Here is a 13,764-nt window from a genome sequence, read left to right as displayed (position 1 = left end):
AGGCAGAACGTATGCACCCTTCTCCCCCTCCACATTCCTCACACCTTGTAGCTTTCAACACCTTGACGACTACGGTGGTGGCGTACAGAAGATCAGCTCTCTCACCTGGGAGCAGGACATCTCTGGCTGTCCGTGCCATACTATCCCTGCCAGATCAAAATGAAGTCCTCACTAGGACACTACCTAAGACATCCCCAAATGTGCCTTCATTTCCTTCTCTGCCCTGCTTTCCCTGGTCCTGTAGGAATGCCCCACAGAGTGCTTCCTTCAGAATCACCTCCGTGCGAACCCTCATCTAAGGCGCACTGGCAGTGACATGGGCTGAAATGACTGACAGTCCTTGTGTTCTTTCCTAAACAGCACCTTAATGAAAACCTGGCAAAGCTCACAGCCAAGTTTGAGAAAGCGACAGCAGACAAACTCAAATGTCAGCAAGAAGCGGAAGTGACCGCAGGCACTATCTCCCTTGCCAACCGCCTGGTGAGTGTGAGCCACGGCAGCCCGAGCTGTAATTATATTAGCAGGCTTGTCAAGTGCCGCGGAGGTGCAAGATAGATGAGCACGGCACAACAGCACTTTGACTTGGGGGGGAAGTATTAAAATGTGCTGAAATGTAGGAATTGAGCCCTGAGGAAAATGTGGATGCATAAACTCCGATCTGGTCAAAGTCGTTTTCTTACAGACATGGTAGAGCGCTGGATCTATCAAGCAGCCCATGCAAGATGTGAACGCGCTTATGTTCATGTGTATTGACCAGAGGAAACATTATTACCAGACAAAGATGGCATGTTATAGGCAAACTGTGACATTCCTATCTATGTAATGTTTCATAGTAAGGGTGTGACCAAGCTGGGCACGATGGCTCATGACTGTAATCCCAGCACTTTGAGAGGCTGAGGCGGGCAAATCACTTGAGGTCAGGAGTTTGAGACCAGCCTGGCTAACATGCTGAAACCACACCTCTACCAAAAATACAAAAAATTAGCTGGGCATGATCACAGGGTCCTACAATCCCAGCCACATAGGAGGCTGAGGCAGGAGAATCACTTGAACCCAGGAGGCGGAGGTTGCAGTGCGCCAATTTCACACCATTGCACTCCAGCCTGGGCAACAAGAGTAAAACTCGGTCTCAAAAAAATAAATAAATAAATAAGGATGTGGCCAAGATTAGAAACTGAGATAGAAACAGAAAAGAACGAGACCAACTGACCCTAAGTGTTTCAGAACACACACACACACACACACACACACACACACAGACACAAACACACAGACAGACACATACACACACATACACGCAAACACACAGACACACACACACACACACACACACGCAGGCTCTGGTCTTCCTGGGAAAACAAGTCTGAAGGTCAGAGCAGCAGTGTTTGTGTTATGAATGTTTGTTTCTGCATAAAAAATCACTCCAAAACTTAGTGATTTTGCACAATAGCCATTTCTTTATATATCACAAGTTTGTTGAAGGCAGGGTTCAGCTGGCCAGTTTTCCTGCTCTATGTGGTCATGACTGGGGTCACTCAGTACATTCAGCTGATGGCTGGGCTGGAGGCCCCAACACGATTTCCTCCATATGCTGGGCATCTTGGCAGGGATGGTTGGAAAGGAGGGTGCAGCTGGGCCCCTGTCCCTTTCTATGTAGCCTCAGGGCCTCTCCATGCACACTTTCTCTAGCAGGGTAGTCAGATGTCTTACACAGTAACTCAGCATATCAAGGGCAAGTGTTCCAAGAGTCAGGAAGTGGAAAGTCCCAATATCTTAAGGGCTGGGACTGAAAACTGGCACAGCATCACTTCCGCTGTACTCTATAGGTCAAAGCTGTCACAGATTAAAGGGCAGGGAGCACAGACAGCAAGTCTTAATGACAGGAATGTCAAAGAATTGGTGGCCTTTTTAAATCCCCCATGGCTTGTATCTCTCATCCCATATATCAGCTAAGACTCTGCAAAGCAGAGTCCAGTGGATGTGATTTCTCTTCAAGCTAGAGACTTTACAGCACCCTCCTCACCAGGGAAGGAAGTACAATCCACCCCTGTTGACATTTATTCCAGCCACCATTGAATTATACAACGAAGCCAGATTTTAATCTGGGGAGCAGTGAGTCATAGCCATTGCTGAACTGAGCTGTGATGTAATGAAGACCAGCCGTACCCACATGTGTGTCTGTGCAGTTATCACTGGACCAGCTTCCATGTAGCTTTGAGATGATCACTTTAGCTGAACAGCAACTCTTTGCCAGTGTGCAAGAAGCCCTCCAGATCTTCTAGCTGGCCTGCCTTCCATTCAGCTCCCTGCTTGGTTTCCGAACTTAGCACAGCCTTCTCTGCCTGGCAGGAGCACTTTTGGAGTCAGTTCTTGTGGGAGGCATTGTGGCACTCTGCTCTAGGAGTCAGGATGTTCAGGTTCTGAAGCCACCCCTGTCTCTACTGACCTAGAGATTCTGGTGAGATACTTGGACTTTCTTACCTTTGTGTAATCTGAAAACAGGCATGGGGATGATTGGGTTGGAAAATCTCTGAGGTCTGTCCCAGCTCTGACATTCTATGATGTTATCATTCAAAGAAAAAATAAAGGCTGATTCTTAACAGAGAAGCTAAGCTCTGCCATACCATTCACAGTCCTCTGTAGAATGGATAGCTCTCCTCCCAGGGAGATTGTACCAGCCAGAAGAGGGCTGGGGGGCAGGACTTTGTACACACCCATGACCTTACCATACTTCTCTGTGTCTCAATTAGCATGTCTGCCTCTTTGCCTGCTGTGTATTATTTATGGGGCGTGGACTTGATTTTGTTTATTTTCATTTCCCCAGCATTTGGAAGGGAGAAAGAAGTGCCTAATTTTCTAACATGTTCCACAGACCAGGTATTGCACTAAATAATAAACATGCATGATTACACTTCATCCTCTCAACACCCCTCTGATTGGGTGGTATCAGTTTCGACACATAGAAAGAGCAGAGTCATCTTTCCGTGGCTTGTATGATGCATGACACAGAACGGGAGCTTGTGTACTGAAAGGTTTGCTGCAGGCAGTGCAAGTCTCCATTGATGGAAAGGACCATGTAAGCGATGTTCTGCGTCTTCCCGCTATGAAGCGTGCAGTGGGCATTCTCCATGATGGAATCACGGCTCTGCAGCCTGCTGGGTAACACACCTCCTCTCCTCTCTGCCTTTTGAAATGGTAGGTTGGAGGACTCACTTCTGAAAACGTGAGATGGGCAGAAGCCGTGCAGAACTTCAAACAGCAGGAACAGACGTTATGTGGAGACATTCTACTCATAACAGCTTTCATTTCCTACCTTGGCTTCTTTACAAAGAAATATCGGCAGAGCCTCATGGATGGGACTTGGAGGCCCTACCTGAGCCAGCTGAAGGTACGTATGGCTTGAATTTCTCCCGATCACGTCAGCCTCTGGGCACCAATGAGAAGACAGGATGGTCATAATTCACATCCTCTGGTGTCCTCCTGCACACTCACCCCACCAACCCTGAGCGCAAGGTGTGAATTCTGCATACCCATGTCCTTCCACACTGCCTTGCATTCGTGCCTGCTGCCTTCCAAGACACCTGGGGACAGCATCTTACCTCTGAATGCAGTCCTCCATGGGGACACTAGTCCTCTACCCTGCAGGCTGTCTCCTAGCAATCCTTAAAGCTGTGAAACCTGGGAGAAAGAAGGAAAATAACAAACAAATATCCTCTCTGATCTCCCCACTCCAGAGCTGGACTTCGTGGGAGCAGTCAGGGGAAATTCCCTTTCCTAGATCCTTCATTGCACCTTGTCACGAAGCCCCAAAGCTACACAGCTTGTGCCCATGACTCACAGATACCCTTCGTCGGCTTCTATCCTGCGTGGTCCCATGAACAGCTGCTCACATGCTTTTTACGTGGGCTGTGCAGCTTGTCCTCTTCATGACACTAGCTGGATTTTACTCCCAACCTACCCCCTTACATCACTCACCCCAACGTTAATGAACTGGGAGGTGGGGAAATACTGATTTCCCATTAAAGGGGATTCAAAGTTGTACCTGGACCCAATCATCAGAAGAAGTCCTAATATTTTCCTGGCGCTTTCACATCACTCATAGCAACCCACACATACTCCCTGTGTATTGAGGGTGTCCTGCTACTCCACCATACAGGGCACACAAAACGTTCAAGACTGGGATACCATTGGCAAGTTCACAGTCCAGTGGAGGAGATTAGGCTCATCAAAGTCAGCTAGGGTGAAAGTCAGCCCAGATCTCACAACATAAGGTAAAAGCTGTATTCCAAATCTATTTGTAAGTGGAACCTTAGGACATAGTGACAGTTGTTTTCCCAGATCAGCTTATAAAACCGTGCTCACCTGACGATTAGCTGAACAGTAGTTTTAAAAATGTTACAATGGCCGGGCACAGTGGCTCATGCCTGTAATCCCAGCACTTTGCGGGGCTGAGGCAGGCAGATCACAAGGTCTGGATATGGAAACCATCCTGGCCAACATGGTGAAACCCCATCTCAGCTAAAAATACAAAAATTAGCTGGGCGTGGTGATACACACCTGTAGTCCCAGCTGCTTGGGAGGCTGAGGCAGGAGAATTGCTTGAACTCAGGAGGCAGAGGTTGCAGTGAGCTGAGATTGTGCCACTGCACTCCAGCCTGGTAAGAGAGCAAGACCCATCTCAAAAAAAAAAAAAAAAAAAAAGTAACATTGCTAGCAAATAAACAAAAAACAAAGCAGCTATTTTACTCATCCTAAGCACTTTTGGAAAAAAGGAAATTGTTGAAGGAACCATCGTTAACTGAGTGAATGAAGATGAAGAGCTCAGTAGCAGCTTAGTGAGGATTTTTCTGGCTTTGTTTGACTTCTTGGGACTTCTTTGGCGGTCTGGTAAGGCCTATGGATTCCTTCTCAGAGTAATGGTTTTGAGCATGTAAAATAGAATGCATGAGATTACAAAGGGAAAAAATATATTGGAACACATTTCTGGTCCCAGATAAGAATCCCCAAGGGGCTGATTTCCCTTCAGAGGTTTGCTTGATGCTGTAACTGGCCATCTGTGCCCTTGGTAGATGATGTGGAGAGGTTTCTTGGGATAACTGGGCAAAACAAATTTGAGAGAGGAGTAAGATGAAGGGGTTAAGGGTTATTTGTCTAACAACCTTGAAAGCATTATGCTAAGTGAAAGTAGCCAGACACAAAAGGTCACATATTGTAGGATTCCATCTATAGTAAATATCCAGAATAAGAAAATCCAAGGGGACAGAAAACATATTCATAGTTTCCATGAGCTGGGGGTAGACAGAAATCAGGGGGGACTGTTGAATGAGTATGAGATCTGGGATGATGAAATGTTTTGGAAGTAGAGCTGATGGCTGCATAATGTGTGAATGGACTAAATGCCACTGAATTGTGCACTTTAAAATGGTTAATTTATTTTGTATGAATGTTCCCTTAATTAAAAATACATATATATGTGTCACCAATGAAAAAGATAGCCTGTAAAGCAATTAAGTGAGCCCAGCGTGGTGGCTCACGCCTGTAATCACAGTACTTTGGGAGGCCAAGGCAGGTGGATTGCAGAGGTCAGAAGTTCAAGACCAGCCTGGCCAACATGGTGAAACCTCATCTCTACTAAAAACAGAAACTACTGTATTCCCAGCTATTCAGGAGGCTGAGGCAGGAGAATCACTTGAACCTGGGAGGTGGAGTTTGCAGTGAGCCGAGATCATGCCATTGCACTCCAGCCTGGGTGACAGAGCAAGACTCCATCTCAAAAAAAAAAAAAAAAAAAAATTAAGTGATCAGAGCAGAGAAAGGCTAACAAAAAAGAAAGTGTCTAAGGCACACACAGGAGCCCTGAAGGGGCACAAGAGAGGCCACACGCAAGTTCTCAGAATGATAAGTGCTCACCAGCTTCCCCACATGTACCAGCAGGTAGATTTGCAGGAAAGAGTCCTGCATGCAGCCTGGGAGTTGGGTGTTTGGGGAAAGGGGAAAGAAAACCCATCCAGCCTTTTGCAAGCTGGTGAAACAGACAAGAGGAAAGAGTGGTTTGTGCTGGCTGGTACAGACAGGAGCAAACCAACTAGGCATGGGACCTGGTGCTGGTTCACGGCATGCGCATAAGTAACACAGACATATAGCAGAGAAATACCACTGTTAACATGGGTAAGAGTGTGCAGGAGGTCGTAGATTAAAATACAGATAATCTAGTAGAATTGATTTAGGTAAAGATACCAAAAAACGAAGAATCAGCAACACGAGCTGAATTTCTGCAGTTGTCCATCCATGGAGAGGGGGAAAAAAAAAAAGGCTATCAGGACTTTAATAGAGCCTGCTTTCAGAAATGATCACACAGCCAGAAAAGCATTCTTCAGTGGGATATTGATCTTGCTTTTAAAGGAGATGTGTCATTTGTTGAGAAACTGTGCATTCATCCCCAGCTGAAAATGCCTTCTTCTTTTCTGAGCACGGGGTGATGTTTCTTCCTCACCAGACTCCCATTCCAGTCACCCCAACCCTGGACCCCCTGAGGATGCTGATGGACGATGCTGACATGGCTGCCTGGCAGAACGAGGGCCTCCCAGCTGACCGCATGTCCATAGAGAATGCCACCATCCTCATCAACTGTGAGCGCTGGCCGCTTATGGTTGACCCTCAGCTACAAGGCATCAAGTGGATCAAGAATAAATATGGTGAAGATCTTCGGGTCACGCAGATTGGTCAGAAAGGGTAAGTGGGTGAGCACAAAAGTTCCCCCTTTAGCCATTTGTGCAGGAAAATGTATGCATCAGGAGCAGATTTTAAGCCCCATTCAATGGTTTATACACTCTCTCCATGAGGCTTCTTAGGTTTCTCCTCCCATTTTGGCAAACAGCTCAATGAAAGATGCCTGGGTACTAAGTCTTTGCTTTCCATCCCCATCAGAAATCATGTGCTGCAACCTCCTGACCCATTCCGGGGTCTTTTCTTCACCGTCCCTGGAGCTCATCCTCTCATCACCACCGCCCTGCAAACACTTCCTCCCCAAGCCTCACATCCCATTGTCACACAGCTCTGTGCTTTATAAAGCCTTCCTTACTCTCTCTTTTTTTAAAAAAAAATTTTGGAGATGGAGTTTCACTTTTGTTGTCCAGGCTGGAGTGCAATGGCACGATCACGGCTCACTGTAACCTCCGCCTCCTGAGTTCAAGCGATTTTCCTCCCTCGGCCTCCCAAGCAGCTGTGGTTACAGGCGCCTGCCACCATGCCTGCCTATTTTTTTGTATTTTTAAAAGAGACAGGGTTTCACCATGTTGGCCAGGCTGCTCTTGAACTCCTGTTATCAGGTGATCCACCTGCCTCAGCCTCCAAAGTGTTGCGATTATAGGTGTGAGCCACTGTGCCTGGCCAAGTCTTCCTCACTTTTAGCCAAAAGCTGCCTCCTTTATCTTCCCTCTACCTGCTATTTCCATCTCTGCCCTGGAGCCACATAGAATGACCTTAAGTCTCCTCCTGAGGCACAGTTGGAAGGGTAGGTCTTGTGGAGCAGCTGAGTTAGTTATGAAACCATCAGAGCCCTTGGTACCTACCATGTGGCTTTGGACTTACCTGTGGGAGAGTTACCACGTGAAGGGACGTGAAGGGCATAGAGAATGTCTGGCCAGCACCCACCAGGCTCCAGCGGCTTGGGCCCCAGCATCCCTCAGGCATCCCTTCATTTTAGCCTTGCAGTTTCCATACTCATCCTGTTCTGAGTCATTAGGACACCTGGGGAAACAGGCTGGGGCAACGTGGAAGGGGAAGTGAAGCAGACATCATTCGTTGGGAGGTTGATATGCGTCAGTCTTGGTATTAGGGATTTTATCTCAAATGCCTTCCTTAATCCACACAGTTAATAAGATTAGTAACCCATTGGTAATAACCAGTAAGGTTATTGGTTCCATTTCACATCCAAGGAAGCAGAGGTTCACAGAAGTTAAGTAATTTCCCCAGGAGTATACCATTTTAAAAGTGATGGAAATTTTGCACTGGTGTTTACAGCAGTGCTGTTCAACATAGACAATGGTGAAGGGAACCCAGGTGTTCACTGACAGATAAACAGATAAACAATGTGATGTACACACGCAGTGGAATATTATTGCCTTAAAAGGAAAACAATTCTTTTTTTTGTTTGTTTTGTTTTGAGATAGAGTCTCACTCTGTCATCCACACTGGAGTGCAGTGACTCGATCTTGGCTGACAACAACCTCCACCTCTCAGGTTCAAGTGATTCTCCTGCCTCAGCCTCCTGAGTAGCTGGGACTAACAGTCTTGTGCCACCATGCCCAGCTAATTTTTGTTATTTTCAGTAGAGACGGGGTTTCACCATGTTGGTCAAGCTGGTCTCGAACTCCTAACCTTGTGACCCCACCCGCCTCAGCCTCCCAAAGTGCCAGGATTATAGGCCTGAGCCACTATGCCCTTCAGGAAAACAATTCTTAAAAGAGTATAATTAGATTGTTTGTGATACAAAGGAGAAATGCTTGAGGACATGGATACCTCATTTTCCATGACGTGATTATTATACATGGCATTTCTGTATCAAAATAGCTCATGTACCCCATAAATATATACACCTATGTACCCACAAAAATTAAAAGTAAAAAATTTGTTCAAGAAAAAAATAATAATAAAATGGAAGTAAAAAAAGAAGAGAAAAATTTCGGACACATACCACAACATGAATGAGTCTTTAAAGTGTTATGCAAAGTAAAACAAGCCGGTGACAAAAAGACATATGGTATGATTCCTCTCATCCAAGGTACCCAGAGTAGTCAAATTTACTGAGACAGAAGGTAGAATAGCTTTTGCCAGGGACTGGGAGTGAGAGGGGAATGGAGAGTTAGTGTTTCACAGGTGCAGAGTTTCAGTTTTGCAAGAACAGTTCTGTGAATGGATGATGGTGCTGGATGCACAACAGTGTACTTAAAGCCACTGAACTGTACACTTTAAGATGGCACATTAGACCGGGCGTGGTGGCTCATGCCTGTAATCCCAGCACTTTGGGAGGCCGAGGTGGGAGGATCACCTGAGGTCAGGAGTTTGAGACCAGCCTGGCCAACATGGCAAAACCCTGTCTCTACTAAAAATAAAAAATTAGCCGGATGTGGTGGTGTGCGCCTGTAGTCCCAGCTACTTGGGAGGCTGAGGCAGGAGAATCACTTGAACCCGGGAATCAGAGGTTGCAGTGAGCCGAGATCACACCACTGCACTCCAGCCTGGGTGACAGAATGAGACTCCATCTCAAAAAAAAAAAGATGGTACATTATATATTATGTATATTTTACCATAATTTAAATAAATTAATTAGTTTTAAAAAAGAATGGAGGCAGCCAGGCACAGTGGCTCAAGCCTGTAATCCTAGCACTTTGGGAGGCCAAGGCTGGCAGATCACTTGAGGTCAGGAGCTCAAGACCATCCTGGCCAACATGGTGAAACCCTGTCTTTATTAAAAATAAAAAAATTAGCTGGGCATGGTGGCACGTGCCTGTAATCCCAGATACTCGGGAAGCTGAGGCAAGAGAATCACTTGAACCCAGGAGGTGGAGGTTGCAGTGAGCCAAGATTGCACCATTGCACTCCAGCCTGGGGGACAAGAGCAAAAACTCCGTCTCAAAAAAAAAGTAATGGAGGCACTATTTGAACCTGGGCCATCCTCACTTAGAAACCTAAGATTTACCCACTCTAGCTCACAGCCACCAAAGTAAGCTTTATTGCTCTGGCCTCATGTCCCAAGCATGCTTGTACAGAGGTCCAGATTACTTGGGGTTGTTCAAATCATACATATAATGTTAAAAATAATAGTTAAACAGAGCAAATATTAAATATTAGAATTATTTATCTTATAGAGCAAGCTTTGTTGAGAAATGAACGCAAAGGCATGATATATATATATACATGATAGATACATAGATACATAGAGAGAGAGATTTTTTTCTTTTTTTGAGATGGAGTCTCACTCTGTTGCCCAGGCTAGAGTGCAGTGGTGCTATCCCAGCTCACGGCAATCTCCACCTTCCAGGTTGAAGCAATTCTCTCGTCTCAGCCTCCCAAGTAGCTGGGATCACAGTCATGCACCACCATGCCTGGCTAATTTTTGTATTTTTAGTAGAGATGGGGTTTTACCATGTTGCCCGGTGGTCTCGAACTCTACCTCAGGTGATCCACTCACCTTAGCCTTCCAAATTACTGGGATTATAGGCATGAACCACCACGCCCAGTCAATATGATATATTTTTTATTCGAGTCTTCAGTGACATAATAATCCAACCCTGGCCTTCTCCCCAAACTTTAATTAACATATTCTTTTCCAGTTGACTAATAATGCATTTTAGGCAGATGTATGTTCTTTTTGCTCATTGCCGTGTCCCTAGTGTCTAAAACACTGCCTGACACACTCTAGGCCCTTAATAAATACATTCGATCAATTCTTAGTTCATGTCCATTAACTACTTTCGTGTTAGGTGGTTCTCTAGATTTGTTGTATATTATTTGAATAGAAATGTTGCATTATGTATAATGTGTATAGTCTTCTTTCATCATATGAATGAAAATTTGTTCAAGTGTCTCATTTGTCTTTTAGTTTAATTTTGTGGGGTTTTACATACCACCACACCCAGCTAATTTTTATATTTTTAGTAGAGATGGGGTTTCACCATGTTGGCTAGGTTGTCTCAAACTCCTGACCTCAAGTGATCTGCCCGCCTTGGTCTCTTAAAGTGCTAGAATTATAGGCTTGAGCCACTGCACCCAGCTGGCTCCATTACTTTTTAAACAATTTAATTTTGTGAGGTTTTATCTACTACAGTTCATTTTATTTTAGTTTTTATTTGATCAGCATTGTCAGCCATTTATTCTATAAATAATGCCTAAAGGAGTCTTTCCTCTCCAAGAATTTTTAAAATATTCACCTACATTTTTGGTTTGGTCTGGTTTGGTTTTGAGACAGGGTCTTACTCTGTCACCCAGGCTGGAATACAGTGGTGAAATCATGGCTCCCTGCAGCCTCAACCTCCGGGGCTCAAGCAGCCCTCCTACTTTAGCCTCCCAAGTAGCTGGAACTACAGGTGTGCAACACCATGCCCAGCTAATTCTTGTATTTTTGTAGAAAGGGTGTCTCACTATATTGCCAGGGCTGGTCTAGAACTCCTGGCCTCAAGCAATCATCCCACCTTGGCCTCCCAAAGTTCTGGGACTACAGGCATGAGCCACCAGGCCTGGCCCATTTTTTGAGTTTTTCTGAGTTTTCTTTTTACATAGAAATCCAATCAATTTAAATATATTTTAAGCTATATGTGGTACAGACTAATTTTCCACGTGGTTAGCTATTGTTTCAGTACCATCTATTAAAATTTCCATTCTTTCCTCAATTAATTAGAGATGTCATTTTACTATATATTATTTTATTAAATAGGTTCATTATTCTTTTCTATTTATCTGATACTATACCAGCCCTTATTTACTTTTATATTTAGTAACATTTATTTTGGTATTTCTCGTTATGGAGGTAATGTATCATCATTGTAAAGAAAAGTGAGGGGGTGGGGTAGGAGTTACCAAAAAATAATAATAATAATAAACAAAGAAGTAAAAACTTCTATAATTCATCTTTCAAAAACGTTGCTAACTTGTTGGTCTATTTAGGTCTATTAAAGGCTGTCCTTTAAGCCTTTCTATATTGTCGAAGTATATAAGATACTTAGTGTTAGATCATATAAGTCCTTCCTCTTCTTCATTACTGGTTTTCTCCTTGCCAGCCTCATTGTGTTCTTTTAGATAAACTTTAAGATCTTTGGTGAGTTCCATAAAGTTTTATTGTTATTGTTTATTTGAATTGTATTATATCAGTCTTACAAATAGACTTTAAGAAAATCAACCTACTTACATATTTATAAACTCTGCATAACACTGAAAAGGTAAAAGTAACCTAGATCTTTGTTAATCGATTGATAAATTAAGGTGTACCAATATGACCTAATACCCAGCCATTTAAAATTACATGGAAGAATATTTGATGACATGGTGAAATGTTTACAATATATTTTATGTACCAAAACCAGGTTAGAAAACAAAACTGCCATATGAATCTCATACTATCAAAGCTAAACTTGACAATATAATATATTCAAACATACATGGTATACACCAATATATTAAAGACAGATGGCCTGGCACAGTGGCTCATGCCTGTAATCCCAGCAACTTTGGGAGGCCGAGTGAGGCGGATCACGAAGTCAGGAGTTTAACACCAGCCTGACCAACATAGTGAAACCCAGTCTTTACTAAAAATAGAAAAATTAGCTGAGCTTGGTGGTGCACGCCTCTAACCCCAGCCACTCAGGAGGCTGAGGCAGCAGAATCACTTCAACCCAGGAGGCACAGGTTGCAGTAAGCCAAGATCATGCCACTGCACTCTAGCCTTGGCAACAGAGTAAGAGTGTCTCAAATTAAAAAAAAAAAAAAGACATTATGGTTTTCATTATCTTTTTTAGTATTTTGTAATTTCTCCCTATTTCTAAAAATGTATAGAATCACATAAATATCATTTTACATAGGGAAAAAATGTGGCCACTGAAAACATTCCAAATAGCTGTGCCTCCACGTATACCACCATGTCTTAGAGGTCATGCTTGTCTCATTACGTGGTCTCCAACTCCATAGCTTGCCGCAGGCTCATTCTGCTGACTCATCCTTGCTTCCCCAGCTACCTTCAAACCATAGAGCATGCACTGGAAGCTGGAGATGTGGTGCTGATTGAAAACCTAGAGGAGTCCATTGATCCTGTTCTAGGACCCCTGCTTGGGAGAGAAGTCATTAAAAAGGGACGGTAAGACTCAGCTGTGTTGCTGACCCTTCATGAGGAGCTGGTTCATGGCCCCAGTTAGAATCATGGAGAGGTCTGCTCTTCCTAGAATTTTATCTCTTCAGTTGATGTCAAATAGCTCCCTGCAGCACATCCACCTTTCCTTCTTCCAGCAGAAGTTTATTTAGTGGCCTTTGCCTCCTAGAGAAAGTTTCCTGGAATAACGTTGCTTCCATCAGCCAACGTCCCATTGACTTCCTTCTAAATGGCCACAGTGCACAATTTTGGAGAAACTTGAGAAGGAAATTGTTCAGAAAGCAGACTGACTTTTAAGTGTGAGCGTCTTATACAAGCCAGTCATCTGAATTCTGACAACTCGGTTCCTTGCCAATTTGATGAGCCTCTGCTACTCTGAGTGCTGGCTCATGATGAGGGCTTAGCAAGCGTAAGGCCAAGCCGGGGGTAGTGTGGAGAGAGAGGGAAAGAGAGGAAGGAGATGGGCAGTCGGTTCATTTGAGGGGCAGAGTAATTATCATGAAGGGGTGCTGGACTCAGGAGCCTCACCCACTGCTGGGGCCATAGTTGCCTTTACTGTCCTTAAGCTGTGCTCATTTACTTGCTTAACCATTCCCCCCCCCCCCCAGATGTCATTCCCCTGTCAGCCTTGAGAAAAATTAAGCCCTATTGCTAGCCTAGAAAGCACCTTTGTGGAAAGCGCAAAGTGGTTCCCCTTCCTACAAACACTCCACTGCCATCTGCTGGAGATTTCTCATAATGTGCTAATTTACATGGACACAACAGGAATGGCTCTTCCTAGAGTTGCACGGTGCAGAACCAAACATGGTGGCCATTGGAAAACATCTATCCCCCTCCGCACCTGTTCCCCACATTAGTGCAGAAAGAACCCTAGGACTCATGTGAGACATACTTAGGAGGTCTCC

The 13,764-nt window shown here is 44.4% G+C and overlaps 1 protein-coding gene across 5 annotated transcripts in view; it reads left to right on the top strand.

Moving 5' to 3' along the window:
• Positions 1-13,764, top strand: part of DNAH9 (dynein axonemal heavy chain 9) — a 361,130-nt gene that overhangs the window by 268,544 nt on the left and 78,822 nt on the right. For all 5 annotated transcript variants that reach the window (XM_032280243.1, XM_032280245.1, XM_032280244.1 and 2 more), the window contains 4 exons: positions 361-480; positions 3,200-3,388; positions 6,497-6,732; positions 12,725-12,847. In XM_032280243.1, the coding sequence (XP_032136134.1) occupies positions 361-480; positions 3,200-3,388; positions 6,497-6,732; positions 12,725-12,847 (668 nt within the window). The remainder of the gene's footprint in view (positions 1-360; positions 481-3,199; positions 3,389-6,496; positions 6,733-12,724; positions 12,848-13,764) is intronic.

The sequence above is a fragment of the Sapajus apella genome, unplaced genomic scaffold, assembly GCF_009761245.1.
Source record: "Sapajus apella isolate SASKATOON/1434 unplaced genomic scaffold, GSC_monkey_1.0 scaffold12, whole genome shotgun sequence".
NCBI classification, from domain to species: Eukaryota; Metazoa; Chordata; class Mammalia; order Primates; family Cebidae; genus Sapajus; species Sapajus apella.
This window is presented reverse-complemented; position numbering and strand designations above follow the sequence as displayed.